The sequence below is a fragment of the Sorex fumeus genome, unplaced genomic scaffold (genome assembly GCF_029834395.1).
Source record: "Sorex fumeus unplaced genomic scaffold, SorFum_2.1 ptg000122l, whole genome shotgun sequence".
NCBI classification, from domain to species: domain Eukaryota; kingdom Metazoa; phylum Chordata; class Mammalia; order Eulipotyphla; family Soricidae; genus Sorex; species Sorex fumeus.
The window spans coordinates 63,326,055-63,343,829 of NW_026606179.1; the positions used below are offsets into that span (position 1 = coordinate 63,326,055).

Below are 17,775 nucleotides of genomic sequence, written 5' to 3' on the forward strand. Positions count from 1 at the left end.
TCGCGCCGGGGCCTGCGGCCGAGGCTCTCGCTCGCGCGAGACGACGTCGGGCTTCCGGCGCGCGGGGACGGGCGCAGGAGGCCGCGGGCAGCGCCACGTCGCGCGGCGGCGGCGGCGGGCGCGCCGCCAGGTCGGCCCGCGCGGGGCCCGCCGGGAGCGGACGTCACTTCCGCCGGGCGCGGCGCCCATTGGCCGGCGCGCGCGGCGCTCCTGATTGGCCGGGCGCGCCGCCTCCCGGGTGCCTCGCGGCCGCGGCAGCTCTCGGCCGGCCTTTCCGCCCGCGCGCAGGTGAGTGCGGGCGCCGGCGCCATCCGCGTCCATCCGAGTCCCCCCGCGTCCGCCCGCCGCCCCCGCGCCTCCGCGCCCGCTCCCCGCGCCCCCGCGCCCGCGCCCCGCGCCCCGCCGCCGCCCGCCGCCGGCCCCGAGGGCGCGGCGGGCGCTGACTGTCCGCCCGTCCCGCCGCGCAGGCCCCCGCCGCCGCCGCCGCCATGGCGCCCAGCCGCAATGGCATGATCCTCAAGCCGCACTTCCACAAGGACTGGCAGCGGCGCGTGGCCACGTGGTTCAACCAGCCGGCGCGCAAGGTCCGCAGGCGCAAGGCGCGCCAGGCCAAGGCGCGGCGCCTGGCCCCGCGGCCCGCGGCCGGCCCGGTGCGGCCCGTCGTGCGCTGCCCCACGGTGCGCTACCACACCAAGGTGCGCGCCGGCCGCGGCTTCAGCCTGGAGGAGCTGCGGGTGAGTGCGGGCGACGCGGGCCGGGGCGGGCGGGCGGGGGGGGGCGGCGGCCGCGTGATGAGCGTCTCCGGAATCGCTGAGCGCCGTGCTGAAAGCAGCTCGAACCCTTCCCGCTGACGGCCCGCCGGCCGGCGACCCCGCGCCCGCGCGCGCCGCCCGCCCGCCCGCCCGCTCACCCGCCCCGCCCGCGCGCCCCGCAGGTGGCCGGCATCCACAAGAAGGTGGCGCGCACGCTGGGCATCGCCGTGGACCCGCGGCGCCGCAACAAGTCCACCGAGTCCCTGCAGGCCAACGTGCAGCGGCTCAAGGAGTACCGCTCCAAGCTCATCCTCTTCCCGCGCCGGCCCGCCGCCCCCAAGAAGGGCGACAGCTCGGCCGAGGAGCTGAAGCTGGCCACGCAGCTGACCGGGCCCGTCATGCCCATTCGCAACGTAGGTGCCCGGGCCGGGGCTGCGGGCGCCCCTCGGGCCGGGAGCGTCCCCGGCTCACGCGACTCCCCCCGCCCGCGCAGGTCTACAAGAAGGAGAAGGCCAGGGTCATCACGGAGGAGGAGAAGAAGTTCAAGGCCTTCGCCAGCCTCCGCATGGCCCGGGCCAACGCCCGGCTCTTCGGCATCCGGGCGAAAAGGGCCAAGGAAGCTGCCGAGCAGGATGTCGAGAAGAAGAAATAAAAGTCCCTGTTTGGACCCGGGCCCTGTGCACGAGCTTTATTTGGTCGCTTGCTGGCGCGGGAGACGGTGCTGTGTGGGCGGGGGTCGGCCTCACTGCTTCCCGCCTCGGGGGCTCCTCCTGCTCCCCAGAGGAGCCTCTCCGGGGTGGCCTGCCTGTTCCTCTAGCACTCGGATGCAGGGACCACGCCCGTCTCCCTCGGTGTGGGGCCTGCGTAAGGGCTACTGGGTCACACCTTCACACGCGGAGTACCTGGGCAGGGGAGGCCACAGTGCTGCCTGGGGGCCAGGGTGAGCTCACGCCAGGAAGGGCCCAGCCTGCCGGGTGTGTGCACACCAGCACAGCCTCTGCCTCAATCCCTGGTGGGAACATTTCCCAAACGGGGCCCCCTCGGGTGGAGAGATCTTGTGGTAGGGCAGGATCCACAACACCCTTCAAGCCCTGTGCCCGGCCTGCTCAGGGACAGCCTCAGGTAAGGCCGGCACCTAAGCCGCTGGACCTCCAGCCCAAAACATGCCTTGTCGGGTTTCTGTTGGCTGAGTTTCGCGCTTTATTATAGAGTCGTGGGAATTGTTGGAGGGAGGATGAAGTATGACGGTTCAGGGACAGCTTTAATTGGTCTTGGGTCACTCCTTGGCGATCATTCCTGGAGGCCAGGGATCAAACCCAGATCAGCTGTGTGCAAGACAAATACCCCCTACCCTGTTGTTGCTTTCCGCTTTTCTAAAACTTGGTGCTTGGGTTTTGGGCCACACGTGGCAATGCTTGACAGTTACTCCTGGCTCTGCACTTAGGGATCCCCCTGGTGTTGCTTGGGGGCCAGAGCCGCGGTCTAGGGTTGGCCCCATGTAACTGCTGTCTCTGCTAACCCCACCCCCTTAAATAGAGTATGTGCTTTTTTTTTTTTTTTTGCTTTTTTGGGTTACACCCCGCAAGGCACAGGGCTTACTCCTGGCTCTGCACTCAGGAGTTACTCCTGGTGGTGCTCAGGGGACCGTATGGGATGCTGGTAATCGAACCCGGTTCGGCCACGTGCAAAGCAAACGCCCTGCCTGCTGTGCTATCACTCCAGCCCAAGTACGTACTCGAAACAGTGTAGGGAGGACTCCTGATGCTGGGCCTGAGTGTGTGGGTGCAGTCCTGGCACCGCTCCACAAGGAAGTGATGGGTATGGTGCCACATACAGCATATTGCTAAGTGGGACCGAAGAAACATCAACTGCATGTGCCGAGAAGCCTTCCACATTCCTCCCTGGGCTCACCTCAGGACTGAGGACAGGCTGGTCCCCAGACCCAAGCACCTACCATGTTGAGCACTGGCTGCAGAGTCCCTGATACCCCTCCTGGAAGACCCACAGACCCAGCAGGCAAGCCAAGGTCTCCTTCCTTGCTGGGCGCCTACCCCTGCCCTTCAGCCCTCAGCATGGAGCTGCTCAGAGGGAGAGAACTGGGCCAGGATGGAAGATGCCCAGAATATCATCAAAGCTGGCGCTGTCTGCTGCACTGGGGAGCAGGACAGACAGGGATGGGGCAGCCCCACCCACCGCCTGACTGGGCAGAGCAAGCGGGCAGCAGACAGGAGAGGCTGGTCCCTCTGTCTCAGTCTGTCTTGTCTTTCTTCCTCTCTGCCTTGTCTGCCTGCTTTCATGTTTTGTTTTTGTTTTCTTTTTGGGTCACACCCAGCGATGCACAGAGCTCTGCACCCAGGAATCACCCCTGGCAGTGTTCAGGGGAGCATATGGGATGCTGGAATCAAACCCAGGTTGGCTGCGTGCAAGGCAAACGCCCTGCCTGCTGTGCTATTGCTCCAGCTCCTAGAAAACAAAATTTAATGCAATATATTTTAGATTCCAGAGTTAAAAGCTCACTTGCACAGCGGGTAGGGTGTTTGCCATGCACGTGGCCAACCCGAGTTTGATTCCCAGCATCCCATATGATTCCCTGAACACTGCCAGGGCTGATTCCTGTGCATCGCCAGGTGTGACCCAAAAAGCAAAAAAAAACCTTACGTGAGAATAATCATTTTGCTGTATTGTATTGAAGGGTTTTACTTATTTACATAGGTTAAAATCTTAGCAATCACAGATTGGCTTTTTTTTTTTTTTTTTTAACATTTTGGGTCACATTTGGTGATGCTCACGGGTTACTCCTGGCTGGTGCACTCAGGAATCACTCTTGGTGGTACTCAGGGGGCCATATGGGATGCTGGGGATTGAACCCAGGTTGGCTGCATGCAAGGCAAACACCCTACCCACTGTGCTATTACTCCAGCCCCTGGTCTGCCTTCATCTGACAGTCTCTTGTCTTTATCTGTGGCTCCTAAGTTGGGACCCTCAGGGCTGTGTCCAGCAAGCAGAGGACCCTGGAGTTTGAGAGAGCAGGGCAACTTCTGGAATTTGGTCACCGCAGCCAATGAGCATTCTCCCAGCCCAGTGGTTCTCAGAGGAGCACTGTCATAAATGCTGCTCCAGGCCTCCAGGTGCCCTTTATAACCACGAGCACCTCCCCTCCCCTGCCTCTTCCTAAAAGAGCTTCATCTCTGCACCGCAGCCTGACTCCGCCTTCCTTCTTAATTTGTTGTCTTTGGGCCACAACCAGCAGTGCTTGGGGGTTACTCCTGGCTCTGCACTCAGGATCACTCCTGATGGGCTCAGGGAACTACATGGGATGCCAGGGATTGGACCCTGGTCAGCTGCCTGCCGGGCAAGTGCCCTCCCTGCTGTGCTCCAGCCCCGTGACTGGATTCCTTGCAGTTCCTGGCAGGCTGTGTTCATCTTGCCAAAGAGAAGGAACCCTGTCACTTGGCTGTGGGCTGGGGGACCTGAGGCTGGCCATGGTGGTCTGTGTGCAACCCTGATAGGCAGCATAATGAGAAGGGACTCTGCCAGCCTCAGAGACCAGAGGGACCCATGTCCACAGCTGCCCACAGGACCAGGTGGGCCTCTCAGCACATTCACAAACGGTGTCCACACAGCACACACGCTGCTCTGAGCCAAAGCCAGCCAGTCCCCAGGGCCATCCACAGCTGTGCCCTGGGCCGGACTCTAGGGGCAGAATACCCCCTCTGCCTAGACGGTCACTGGCCAGGGGGTGCAACTGCAAGCCAGCGCCGGGGCTTTGCTGCTCCCCAGGCCCTGAGCCTAAGGACCCAGCACAGAGGGCACCCGGAGCATGGAGCCCCGAGGAGCAGCGAGAGTAGGGAGAGAAGAAACGGTCAGCACAGGGATGCAGTGACCATACCCCACCCCACCAAGCAGGATGGTCAGGACGACTGAAGGGGCCGAAGGGGCCGACGTGGATAGGGCTGGTGTCTGCGCCGGGTGCTTTCCTGTTCGTTCTTTATCTACGCTTGCTGACTGGCTTTCCAATAACAAGGAACATGTGTCATCCGTCTCTTCACAATAACAGAATGTTCTGAGGAGTCTCATTTCCTGCATCTGCTGCTTGGGGGCTGGTCACTGAGGGTCCGTGGGAAGCCCCACCCCCAGGCCAGCCCAGGGCTCCTGTGCTCACTCCCTCACTGCTCCCCACCTCCCCTTCACCCCACCCCTCCGCTCCCGCTTTGCCTCTTCCCTCCCTCTCTCCCTCCACCTTCCCTTACCCCTTCTCTCTTCTTCCTCTCCCTCCTCCCACCCCCGGGCCTGCTGCTCCAGCCGCTGAAGTGTCCCCCCGGGACCCCGGAGGCCCCTGTTCCCTCATTTGCACGGAGGGGGTGATGTCTGCCAGGCAGCCGGGGGTCAGCAGGAAGAGTTCCTGCTCATGCCGCCCGAGGAGGGAGCTTCATGCTGGCACTCCCGGGCACCCCAGAGCCCTGAGCCAGGCCCCAGCTCCTGGGGGCTGGGGGTCGCTGTCCTCGGCCCTGACCCTGGGCCCGCACTTGCTGCCCGGCAGGTGTGCATCTGGCCGGCAGGGGGCACTCGCCCGATCGCGCGCCTCACCTGCTGGACCCTCCAGCCGGTCAGCGCCCGTTTTAGGCAGAAATCAGCAAGGAGGTCGTTTTGCCTCCCACCAGCGACTCGACTGATTCGACTGGAGCAGATGGTTCAGGCGGGCTGCGGCCCCCGCGCCTGCTGCCCTTTGCAGCCAAGAGGCCAGAGGTGCAGGATGCACCTGCATCCAGTCGGACCTGCTGGGAGCTTGCGGCCCCCCAGCTGCCCTTGGTCCGCGACCCTGGAGGCGGGGCTGAGAGAAGGAAGTCGGTGCTGAAACTGCCCCTCTGCGCTCCCCTGAGCCCCGCCGGGAGTGATCCCCGAGCCTCTCTAGGGAGTGATCCCAGAACCCTGCTGGGAGTGATCCCTGAGCCCCGTCGGGAGTGATCCCTGAGCCTCTCTAGGGAGTGATCCTTGAGCCCCTCTAGGAAGTGATCCCTGAGCCCAGCCAGGAGTGATCCCTGAGCCCCTCTAGGGAGTGATCCCTGAGCCTCTCTAGGGAGTGATCCCTGAGCCCCGTCGGGAGTGATCCCTGAGCCTCTCTAGGGAGTGATCCTTGAGCCCCTCTAGGAAGTGATCCCTGAGCCCAGCCAGGAGTGATCCCTGAGCCCCTCTAGGGAGTGATCCCTGAGCCTCTCTAGGGAGTGATCCCTGAGCCCCTCCGGGATTGATCCCTGAGCCCCTCTAGGGAGTGATCCCTGAACTCCTCTAGGGAGTGATCCCTGAGCCCCTCTAGGGAGTGATCCCTGAGCCCCTCTAGGAAGTATTCCCTGAGCCCTTCCAGGGAGTGATCCCTGAGGCTCTCTAGGGAGTGATCTCAGAGTCCGCCGTGAATGATCCCTGTGACCCCCGCCGGGAGTGATCCCTGAGCACCGCCAGGTGTGGTGTGTCCCCAAACCCATCTCAGAGGCACCTGAGAGCCTCTGACCGGAACCTGCCACTGTTTCCTCAGACCCCGTCCCAGCTGGGTCCTCCAGGGCCTAGTCCCCCCCAGCTGTGTCCCCCCTCCGCTGTCCCTCCTTCGCTGTGCCCCCTTCTGCCGCCTGCCCCCTCCTCGGTTGGCACCCTCCTGGGGTCTCCCCCTCTATCCCCTGCCCCGCGTGTTCCCGCCCCGCCCCTCCGCCTCCAGCCCCGCCCCGCCCCGCCCCGCCCCGAGTCACGTGTGTTCCCGCCCCGTCCCCGCCTCCAGCCCCGCCCCCGCCCCTCAAGCCCCGCGCCCGGAGCACGTGTGGCCCCGCCCCGCCTCCAGCCCCGCCCCGAGCCACGCGTGGCCCCGCCCCGCCACGTGAGGCCCCGCCCCGGCCCCGGCCCGACCAGGCCCCGCCCCCGCCCCGCCCCCCCACGTGTGGCCCCTCCCGCGGGCGTGCGGGGAGCGGCCACGCGTGCGGCCGTCACTCCCGGGCGGCGCCGGCCGGTGGGTCCGCAGCGCCCAGCATGAGCGCCAGCGCGGCGCGGGGTGCGGGGGTGCCCCCGGGGGTGCCCGCGCCCCGCGCCTCCAGGGTGGAGCTGCGGCTGAGCTGCCGGCACCTGCTGGACCGCGACCCGCTCACCAAGTCGGACCCCAGCGTGGTGCTGCTGCTGCACGGCCAGAGCCAGTGGGCGCAGGTGGGCGCGGGGCGCGGGGGTCCCGAGGGATGCAGGTGAGGGGGCCGCGCCGGGGGACCCGGACCCCGCCGCCCCGCGGCTTAGTGACCCCCAGGGCCTCTGCCAGGTCCTGAGGTTCGGCAGCGCCCTGTGCCCATCAGAGCCGAGCCGGCCCGTGTGTGTGTGTGTGTGTGTGTGTGTGTGTGTGTGTGTGTGTGTGTGTGTGGTAGGCAGGCGGGGCCAAGCTTGTGGCGCGACCCCCGCCCCTGCCGGTCAGCGTGACAGCGGGGTCTGCACAAAGGGAGAGGCAGGGCTGCAGCTGGAGGAGCTGTCCTTCGTTGGGGTCCCTGCCACCCAGCACCCCTGGCAGGTGGGAGGGCCTGGGGGGAGGGCCTTGAGGGACTCCTGGGCTGACCAGGGGCCACAACGGCGTCCTCAGGCGGTCCGGGGGCAAGGTTCCTCCGGGGTGCGGGCGTTTGTGTGATACCCACCCGCTGGCATGTGCTGCATCAAAGGGGGTGCTGACCCCATGGTGCTGGGAGAAACGCCAACCGTGGGTGCCCCCTGCAGGGTCCCTGAGCCCACCGCAGCCCCATCTGTGATGTCCTGAAGCAGTGTAGTGATGGGGCACAAGGGCAGACAGATACCGCCCCTGCTGGGGAAGGGGACCCGCTGGACAGAGGGGCACTGAGACCCGACATGTCCTCGCCCTGGCTGCTCACAGGTGGACAGAACGGAGGTCGTCCGGAGCTGCCTGCACCCCGTCTTCTCCAAGGCCTTTACGCTGGACTATTTCTTCGAGGAGGTGCAGAGGCTGCGCTTTGAGGTGTACGACACCCACGGGGCTGGCACCCCGGGCTGTGTGGATGATGACTTCCTGGGGAGCATGGAGTGTACTCTGGGACAGGTGGGCAGGCTCTCGGGCAGGTGGGCTGGGCCCAGGGGCTGAGAGCCCCAGCTATGCCTGGTTCATGCTGCCTCTCTGAAAGCTACTATTATTTTACTTTTTTTTGGGGGGGGGAGTGTTACACCCGGTGGTGCTCAGGGCTTATTCCTGGCTCTGTGTCAGGGATCAGTCTGGTGGGCTCGGAACCGCACATGGTGCTGGAGATGGAGCCATGTTGGCTGTGTGCAGGGCAAGCACCCTGCCTGCTATACTGTCGCCCTGGACCCCTAGATTTGTAATTTTCAAGAATTTGTATCCTTGGGAAAGAGCTCTGGGTGGGGCTCCCTCTGGGTGCCCTGTGGGGCAGTGAGCTGGGTGTGGCCCTAAAGTATTGCGCCTCACCCTCAGGGAGGACCAGCCAAGCCCTCCCTGCACAGCCCCTGCCTGCAGACGCGGCACACACCTGCTTGTCCTCTTGCAGCCTGTGTCCAGGACAGCCCCGCCTGCCAGGCATGTCCCCGAGTTCCCATTGTCCAGCCCCAGGCACCCTCTGCTGGGTCCACAGGGCAACAGGCTGGTTCCAGACAGCCAGGGCAGACCGAGGGACTCTTCTGCCCCAGACTGGCCCCCACCCGCAGCCCCCCTCCAGACCAGGGGCAGCTATTCAGAGCACCTCAGGCCGCTGGAACATTCTTCCCTCCCCGCAGAGCTTTCCAGCACGGTGAGCTGGTGTCCGTGAATCACAGCATGTTCTGTGTCAGCCTCTCGGCAGACGTGAGGCCTGCCTGGCTCATCCCACTGCCGCCTGGTCCGAGCTGAGACAGGAGGCGCCGTGGCGTTGGCGGTGCGCCCCTCAGGAGCTCACAGGCTCAGCAAATGTGGACACACAAGGACACAAGCCAGACAGACACGCAGAGATGGACGCACTCAGGGCTCTCACAGACATGTGCACACACACACACACACACATGGCTTTCACAGATACATGTGCACACACAGACACATGTGCTCACATACAGCTCTCACAGACACATGTGCATACACACGCCCGGCTCTTACAGACACTTGTGCACACAAACTCCCGGTTCTCACACAGACACACGTGCACACACACACCTGGCTCTCACACACACGCCCGGCTCTCACAAACACACATGCATACACACACCTGGCTCTCAAGACACGTGCACACACTCCCGGCTCTCACAGACACATGTGCACACACAGACACATGTGCTCACACACTCACAGCTCTCACAGACACACATGCACACACCCGGCTCTCACAGACACATGCACACACAAACACATGTGCTCACATACTGCTCTCACAGACACGCATGCACACACCCCCATGGCTCCCCACAGACACATGTGAACACACACGGTTTTCTGCAGACACATGCACACATGCAGCTCCATGTAGCAACGTACACACACATCATGGACAAGCCTGATACTTCAGTCCTCGTGTGTATGAACACACACAACACATCCACTCAAGGCACCCACGTTGGGCCAATGACAACACATGTATTGGCACCCCTGTGCAGAAACGTGTCGGTCTACTTGTCATATCAGCCTGCGAGCGGAGGCCCATGGAGGCAGGACTGGCCGGTCCTGGAGTCACCTTCCTTCTGGCCTCTCGCTGGGGGTTAGAGACCGCACGGGGGAAGCCCCTGCCGGAAGTGACACTCCCAAGCTGCCGCCCACTTCCCCGCAGAGGACGGGAGTGAGCTGTCCTGTGTGATGTGGGGGCTGACCTGGGACCGGGGGTTTCACTTCCTCTCTGCACCCCGATATCCGCCGTGTCATGTGCCTGGCCCCAGGGACACGCGTGGTTCTGGGGGTGGGGGTGTGCAGGGAGGCTGAGGCAGGAGTCCCTTCTCAGACCCGTGTTCTGACCCAGATCGTGGCCCAGAAGAAGCTGACCCTCCCGCTGCTGCTGAGGCTCGGCAGGAAGGCTGGGAAGTCCACCATCACGGTGCGGACGGGGCCCGCTGAGCCTGGGCGGGGGCGGGGAGGGACGGGGCAAGGACAGGCCTGTCCACCCTGCTGAACCCACGTTATCTAGGTGACCGCAGAGGACATATCTGGGAACAATGGCTTCGTGGAGTTCTGTTTCCGGGCCAGCAAGCTGGACGACAAGGTGCGGACAAGAGGGGTGGACAGCCCCTGCCAGGTGGCCCAGGACAGGATGGCGCAGTTCTGGCTGTCCCCAGGGCCCCCTGCTCTCCCACACTCGCACCCACAGGCCCAGGGTGCACAGAGACGAGGGGGGTCAGGCGGGCCCTCGCCAACTCTGCTCCACCCCCAGGACCTCTTCAGCAAGTCGGACCCCTTCCTGGAGCTCTTCCGGGTCAATGACGACGGGTCGGAGCAGCTGGTGTATCGCACAGAGGTGGGCTCCAGGGGCCAGCAACCCCCTCCCTGGGCTGCTTCCCCCAGCCCCTCAGCTAGCCCCTCCCCCCAGGTGGTGAAGAACAACCTGAACCCTGAGTGGGAGCCATTCAAGGTGACCCTCAGCTCCTTGTGCAGCTGCCAGGAGACGCGACCCCTCAAGGTGGGCGCCGGGCCGCGGGGAGGGGCGCGCGGGGCAGAGGCGACTCTGAGGGTCCCTCTCGCTCTCCAGTTTCTCGTGTGGGACTATGACTCCCGCGGCAAACACGACTTCATTGGGGAATTCACCACCACCCTGGAGGAGATGCGCCAGGTGTTCCAGGGCGGGCAGGTGAGGTCATCTGCCAGCAGCCCGGAGCTCTGCCTGCCTGAGAGGCAGCGGCCGGCCTGGGCTCTGCCCCTGCCCCCCGCACACCCCTGGGGCACTCTGCCCCAGCCACCCCCAGACCCCCGTGGGGTGGGCTTGGTCCCTGCCTTCCCCAGACCCCCGTGGGGTGGGCTCTGTTCATGCCATCCCAGGCGCAGTGGGGCTGCGTGAACCCCAAGTACAAGCAGAAGAAGCGTCACTACCAGAATTCCGGGGTGGTCATCTTGGCCCAGCTGAAGGTGAGTGGAGCCTGCAGACAGGGGACGCCCAGACTTCTAGGCCATCCCTTGCTCTCTGGGGGTCCGGGGGAAGGGTCAGGGCCCGGGGACCCGGTGAGACAGGCTCTGCTGACACCCCTGTCTGGAAGCTGCACAGGGTCCACTCCTTCCTGGACTACATCATGGGCGGCTGCCGGATCCACTGCACGGTGAGCCCAGCAGGGGGCGGCTGGGGGGGCTGCAGGGGAGTGGGGGCGGGGGGCAGTGGGCGTGCATGGAGGGCACAGTGAGACCACCTTCAGGGGACGCTCCCAGGCACTGAGCTTGCTCGGGGTCCCCTCCTGACCCAGGGGGGCCCTGGGGGGCAGAGCTGGGGAAGGCGGAGACAGACAGAGCCGTGCTGCCCACATGCCCAGGGCAGGAGGAAGCCGGCCCTGAACTCGCTCCCCGGGGAGGGCCCCCTGGCTGCCCCCGACCGGGCAGGTGCCCAGCTCAGGGGTGGCTCCGCAGGTGGCCATCGACTTCACAGCCTCCAACGGGGACCCTCGGAGCAGCTGCTCCCTGCACCACATGAGCCCCACCCAGCCCAACGAGTACCTGCAGGCCCTGGTGGCCGTGGGCGAGGTCTGCCAGGACTACGACAGGTACCGGCCCGCCACGCCCCGCCCCGCCCCACAGCACAGCCCACACCCCACACGCACACCACAGCCCACGCACACCCACACATACCGCAGCCCCACAGCACAGCCTCACACACCACGCAGCCCCCACCACAGCGTACACAGCCCCCACTACACCCCACACCCCGCAGCCCACCACAGCCCACACACACCCACATACACCGCAGCCCCACAGCACAGCCCCACACACAACCATACACTGCAGTCCCACAGCATGACCCACACCACACCCCACACACATCACAGCCTCACCACACCCACATACCCCCTACAGCCTCCCCACACCACAGCCCCACAGCACAGCCCACACACACCACAGCCCCACAGCACAGCGCACACCACACCCCACCTACATCACAGCCCCCACCACACCCACATACTCCCCACACACCACACACACCACAGCCCCACACATCCTCTCCACCTCCGCCCCACCCACATCTCCACCCACCCCACCCACACCCACACCCCACACCCACATGTGAGGCAGCACAGAGGGTCTTGTCAGAGGGCTGACCCCAGGGACCCTATCATGTCACTCTTGTGTGGCCTGTTTATGTCTTTGGCCATGGCTGAGCCCACCCTTGGGGGCTCCCAGCAGTGTGGCTAGGCTGTAGCAGACACAGCTTGGAGCGTGACCCCTCAGGGGCTCTCCTCATGGCTCTGTGCCTCAGTTTCTCCATGTGGCATAACTGTGATGCCAACCCTGCGCGGACACCCAGTAAGGGCACAGTGCTGGGTAGGGGGCATGGCACTGGGTGAGCGGGTGAGCGTCTTGTGTGGGAATATGCAGCACTGGGTGGGGTCTTGCTTGGGGCACATTCTGGGGGCCTGACTCAGTGGTTCCCTGTTTGCACTCTGCAGTGACAAGAGGTTCTCTGCTCTGGGGTTTGGAGCACGGATCCCCCCCAAATACGAGGTAGGAAGCCGAGCCAGGGGGCCTGGCCAAGACCCTCCCTTGCAACCCCTCCTCGTGGCCCCAGGGGTCTGTAGGGGCAGGCGGTGGGAGGCGCTTCCACTGCAGCTTCCGGTGCCCACCAGGTGTCCCACGACTTTGCCATCAACTTCAACCCTGATGACGACGAGTGTGAAGGTGCGGGAGGTGCGTGCCTGCGGGGGCCGGGGTGCCCCGTGGGCCGCGCTCACCTTGTGCCTCCACAGGCATCCAGGGGGTGGTGGACGCCTACCGGAACTGCCTGCCCAGGGTCCAGCTCTATGGCCCCACGAACGTGGCCCCCATCATCTCTAAGGTGGCCCGCGCTGCCGCGGCTGAGGAGTGCAGCAGGGAGGCCTCGGTAAGTGTTGGGGTGCAGGTCTGAGGACGTGGCTGGGTGCGGGGGCGTGGCCCCAGATGGGCGTGGCCAGGATGGGGCGTGGCTGTGAGTGGAGGTGAGGTGTCACCAAGGTGGGGCGTGGCTGTGAGAATGGGGCGTGGCTAGGGTGGGGCGTCGCAGGGGCGGGGGCAGGCCTTGGGCAGGACGGGTCTCTGGGCAGGGGCACGGTTGGGGTGAGGGCGTGGCCGGGGTGGGCGTGGCTGGGACGGGCGTGGCCTCCAGGGTGGGGCTGGGCGGGGGCGGGGATATAGGGCTTGATTAGGGTGGGTGTCTGGGCGGGGCCGAGATTGGGGTGTGGGCGTGGCCATTGCGGTGCGTGGGCGTGGCTGGGTGTGGGCGTGGTAGAAACGGGGCGTGGTCTGGGGCGTGGCTTGAGCGGGAGGGGCGAGGTTGGGGGAGTGGGCGGGGCTGGGAGCTGGTCCTAGGCCGGGGCTTCAGAAGGGCTTTGTGCTGTGGTTGGGTGGGGCGGGGCCGGAGCTCCTCAGTTTTGTAGGGGCAGGAACAGGGGGTTTGCCGTCCTTCCCCCGGTTCCTAGCCTGAGCCCACCTGGAGGCCCTGCTCTCAGCCAGCACCTCCCTGCCCCCGCCCCCTGCTCAGAGTTCCGCGGGGACTTGCCGCCTTGTGTTCAAGTCCCCACCACAGGGCGTCCTGATCCCACGGCTCTGCGGGCTGGTTCCTGGTCTCGCCCTCGGCGTGGGGGTCACAGGGCCGTGGGGTCCAGCTCCCCTCAGGCCTGCAGGCACGTGCTCTCTGCTCAGCTCCCTGCTGATTTTAGCTGCTTCCGGGTTGTTTATCTGCCACGCTGTGTCTCATGTTCGTGTCCCATGTTCCGCCCCATGTGCCCTGCATTTCAGTCTGCATGTCTGCCTTGCACTGTCCGTGGCTACTGTGACTGGACATGCATTTTTTTCAAGTTTGGCAACTATTTGTATTATGGTAAAACACGCAGCATGACTTTCCAGAGGTAATCATTGTGAAGTGTGCACTTGAGTGTCATGAGGAAAATCCTCAATGCTGTGCAATCCCTTCTCAAGCTGGAACTTACTCTTTTTAAATTTTGCTTCGTTTTGTTTTTCAGGCCATATGCAACTGTGGTCCAGGCATTGCTCCTAGCAGGCCTTCAGGGGACAATACAGGTTGCTGGGAACCAAACCTGGGTCTCCTGGCAGCAGAGCAAGTCCCCTACCCACTGTACTATCTCTTTAACCCTCAAGCTGGAACTTTTTTTGGGGGGGTGGAGGCACATTCAGCAGTGCTAAGGGCTTATTCCTGGCTCTGCACTCAGGGATCACTCCTAGGAGGCTTGAGGGACCATATGAGGTGACAGTGACAGGGATCAAACCTAGGTTGCCTTTTGCAAGCTGGAACTTTCTATCCTCTTATTGGGAGTTTATGCCCCTTTTTTGGGGTGGAGGGGGGTTGAGGCCACACCAAGTGTTGGCTCAGGCCTTACTCCTGGCTCCACACTCAGCCATCACTCCTGGCGGTGCTTGGGGACCACGTGGCATGCTGGGAATCAAACCTGGCTCAGCAAATGCCCTCCCTGCTGTACTGTGACTCTGGTTGAGTTTGTGCTCTTCATCTGTATGTGCTTTTAACTTGTGCACTAGTATTGTGTTTCCCATTGGATACTGCTTTTCTACCCAGCGGCACACATATGCACGATCACAATCAATCACAACCATCCTGTTATTCTTCAGTTGCCTCGAGCAGGCCCCAGGAACGTCTCTTCGTCCTAGCCCTGAGATTTTTTTTTTAAAGTGCCATATTCAAGGCTCTTTCAGAGTTAGGAGAATGTATGACATTATGCATGGGCATACACCACACGCATCCACAGCGTGTTCACAATACAGTGCACACACAAACACACTTGAACACATGCATGCACAATACACATGTACAAACCTGTTCACACATGCACTGGAGTGCAGCTCTTGTGCACACAGCACATGTGACACTAACATTTGCACACTCGCACAATGCTTGTGTACGTTAACACTCATGTCTATACATGTGAGCATATGCATACACAAACACTTGTGTGTACACACTTATATACAGACACTCTTGCGTATCCCTGCATACACTTATGCACAGCACCCATGTGTATACTTGTACACACACTTATGCATACGTGAGCACAGACACACTTGCACACATCCATGCACAATACTCACACAATGCACTCTTGTGCACCCGTGTTGCCTGGTGAACCGTCTGGGAGCAAGATACAATGTCTGACTCTGACCTCTTGTGTGTGTGGGGGGGGAGCGTTCAATCACACTCAGCTGTGGTCAGAATTCACTCCTGCTCTGCAGTCAGGATCACTCCTGGCAGGGCTCTGGGGACCCAGTAGGGTGTTGGGGATTGAACCTGGGTCAGCCGCATGCAAGGCAAGTGTCCTGCCCGCCGCAGTATCTCTCTGGCCCCAACAATGTGTGACCTTTGCCCAGTCACTTCTGCTTGTGCCCTGAGATCCACATCACCTTTGTAAGATCATAACAGAGAACCTGAAGGGCAGTTTTTGGTGGGGGCTAAACCCAGTGGTACTCAGGGCTTACTTCTGATTCTGTGCTCAGGGATCACCTCCTGGTGGGGCTCAGGGGACCATGCGAGGTGCCAGGCCTAGAACCCACAAGAGCTGTGTGTGAGGCACGTGCCCGACCTGCCGTACGTCGCTTTAGCTCCTCGGGAAGTCTGCACCGGGCGCTTCCGCATACTCAGCACATTCCAGCTCCCTTTCTTGCCACTGACGATTTGTGGCCACTCTTCTGGCGCAGAGCCCTGCCCATCAGGGACGGCGTCAGGCAGCGTGTCCAGTGCTCATGGGGGGTGAGTCCCAAGCAGAGTTTCACTGTCAGTGTGAGTTTGAAGCCCCACAAGAGATGAGCAGGACCCCAACGCACCTCTGAGGCGGGACAGGACGGTGCCCTGCTGTTGGCAGCCTGCGGCCTCGCCGCCCCAGGGACAGTGCCACTGCTGTGTCCTGCAGGCAGGAGTCAGGCTTGCCTGTGGGTGCTTGTGCCCTCAGAAGCCCTTGGAGGGTCCCTGAGCAGTCCCTGTCCCTGGAGCGTGCTGGTGACAGGACCGTGTGACTCCAGGCCTCGCATCCCCCATACGATTGTGCCCTGCTGCTACACATGGTGTGGGCAGGGAGGCTGGCAGGAAGCAGCGCTTGGCACCCCCCGTGGGTGAGTGGAACGAGTCCAGGGGCCACAGCCTGACTGGGGGGTGTGGGAGGCAGGCAGGCCTGCAGGAGGAGGTCTGAGGCTGCTGGCCTGGCTGGGCCACGTGCAGGCTGGGCCAGTGGGCAGCCGGCCTGGGGCTCGCCCGCAGCCTGTCTTCTCTTTGGGTTAAGGTTTGCAGAAACATCCCGAGTATCTTTATTCATCATCTACGTGTGGGGGTGGAGCCACCTGGGTGCTCAGGCGTGACCCTGTCATGTCTGGGGACCATTGCGGTGTGGGAGTGGTACTGGGCTGGCCCCGTGCAGGGCCAGTGCCATGTCCTCCCACCCCACCCCTGCCGTCTCTCCAGCCCACACTGGGTGTTTTTACTGAGGCATTTGCATTTGAAACGAGTCCAGGCTGTGTGGCGTAGAGCCCCCTGGCCCTCAGGGAGCCCCCTCTACCTGGGTCCTGACTGGGTCGGACCCCAGCACTCTGGCCTGGGAGAGGCTGCTGGTGACTGACGGGGTAGTGGCCAGCTGAGGGCAGCAGAGCCATTTCAAAGAGGCGGCAGGTCTGAGCTCGCCCCAGCCGGCAGGGGCAGGGGTTTCTGCTGCTGGCCGGGGCTGCAGCCGCCGCCTCCTGTGCCCAGCAATACTTCATCCTGCTCATCCTGACCGACGGCGTGGTCACGGACATGGCGGACACCCGTGAGGCCATCGTGCGCGCCTCCCACCTGCCCATGTCCATCATCATCGTGGGCGTGGGGAACGCCGACTTCACGGACATGCGGATCCTGGACGGGGACGACGGCGTGCTGCGGTCCCCACGGGGCGAGCCCGCGCTCAGAGACATCGTGCAGTTCGTGCCCTTCCGGGAGCTCAAGAACGTGAGTGCAGAGCACTGTCGGGAGCGGTCAGGACGGAGGGAGGGAGGGAGGCCTGGCTCCTGCAGCCACCGCCCTCTTGCTGCAGAGTGTGGCCTGAAGGCTGCATGTGGGGCCACACATGAACACCTATCAGAACACACACGTGTGCTTGAAACCGTGCTCCGACACACATGCACACAAAGCAGTGCGTGCACGTGTGAGCACGCACAAGACCCATGCACAAGGCATGCATGCCCTCAGGCACATGGGTTACATGTCTATGCCCATGCAGCTGCATAGACACAGACGTGTGTACACATGTACACAAGCACAGGGCAGTACTGCGCACATGCAGGTGCATAGAGACACGTGCGCACACAGGTTATTCATGCATGCACATTTGCACACACGTGGTTTCGCTGCCTGTGGGAATGGGCCCTGGGCCCTGCTTCTGCCTCTCTGTGCTTGAAGCCCTGGGAGGGGGCCCCAGGGTCGGTGCTGGGCAGTGGCTCCCTGCTGGCAGGGCTGTGGGCTGTGGACCCTCCACCAGGCTCTCTGGCCATCAGGATGGGCTGGCATGTCCCCAGTGGGGACGAGGAGACCCAGACCCCTAGCTGTGCCCGCTGTCCCCTCCCTGCAGGCGTCCCCTGCCGCACTGGCCAAGTGTGTGCTGGCCGAGGTGCCCAAGCAGGTGGTGGACTTCTACAGCCACAAAGGGCTGCCGCCCCTTGGCTCCCGCGTGCAGGCCACGGTGGGCACGGGGCCCGGAGGGGCCACTGGCGTCCATCCCCCACCTCCCAGCAGCCCAAGTCGCGCAGCCTCGGCCCACCCCTGACCCCTGTGCCTGCTGTCTGGTCAGCCCTGGGGGAGCCCCAGGGAGGGGGCTGGAGATGTGGGGGCCCCAGCCAGGGATGCTAGGGGGTCCCCAGGGCAGCTGTGGG

At 63.5% G+C, this 17,775-nt stretch overlaps 2 protein-coding genes across 2 annotated transcripts; both read left to right on the forward strand.

Moving 5' to 3' along the window:
* Nucleotides 1-451: 451 nt before the first annotated feature.
* On the forward strand, nucleotides 452-1,424 carry RPL13 (ribosomal protein L13). The gene is made up of 3 exons (XM_056135591.1): nucleotides 452-734; nucleotides 935-1,165; nucleotides 1,246-1,424. The coding sequence occupies exons 1-3, from the start codon at nucleotides 489-491 to the stop codon at nucleotides 1,402-1,404; spliced, it is 636 nt and encodes a 211-aa protein (XP_055991566.1). The 5' UTR covers nucleotides 452-488; the 3' UTR covers nucleotides 1,405-1,424.
* Nucleotides 1,425-6,702: 5,278 nt separating this feature from the next.
* CPNE7 (copine 7) lies at nucleotides 6,703-17,669 on the forward strand. Its single transcript, XM_056136158.1, has 15 exons — nucleotides 6,703-6,935; nucleotides 7,639-7,821; nucleotides 9,710-9,784; nucleotides 9,875-9,949; nucleotides 10,118-10,201; nucleotides 10,274-10,363; nucleotides 10,433-10,531; nucleotides 10,720-10,806; nucleotides 10,935-10,994; nucleotides 11,296-11,429; nucleotides 12,330-12,384; nucleotides 12,507-12,558; nucleotides 12,627-12,760; nucleotides 16,619-16,855; nucleotides 17,475-17,669. Exons 1-15 carry the CDS (start codon nucleotides 6,765-6,767, stop codon nucleotides 17,667-17,669), a joined length of 1,731 nt encoding a protein of 576 aa, XP_055992133.1. The 5' UTR covers nucleotides 6,703-6,764.
* The last annotated feature ends 106 nt before the right edge of the window (nucleotides 17,670-17,775 follow it).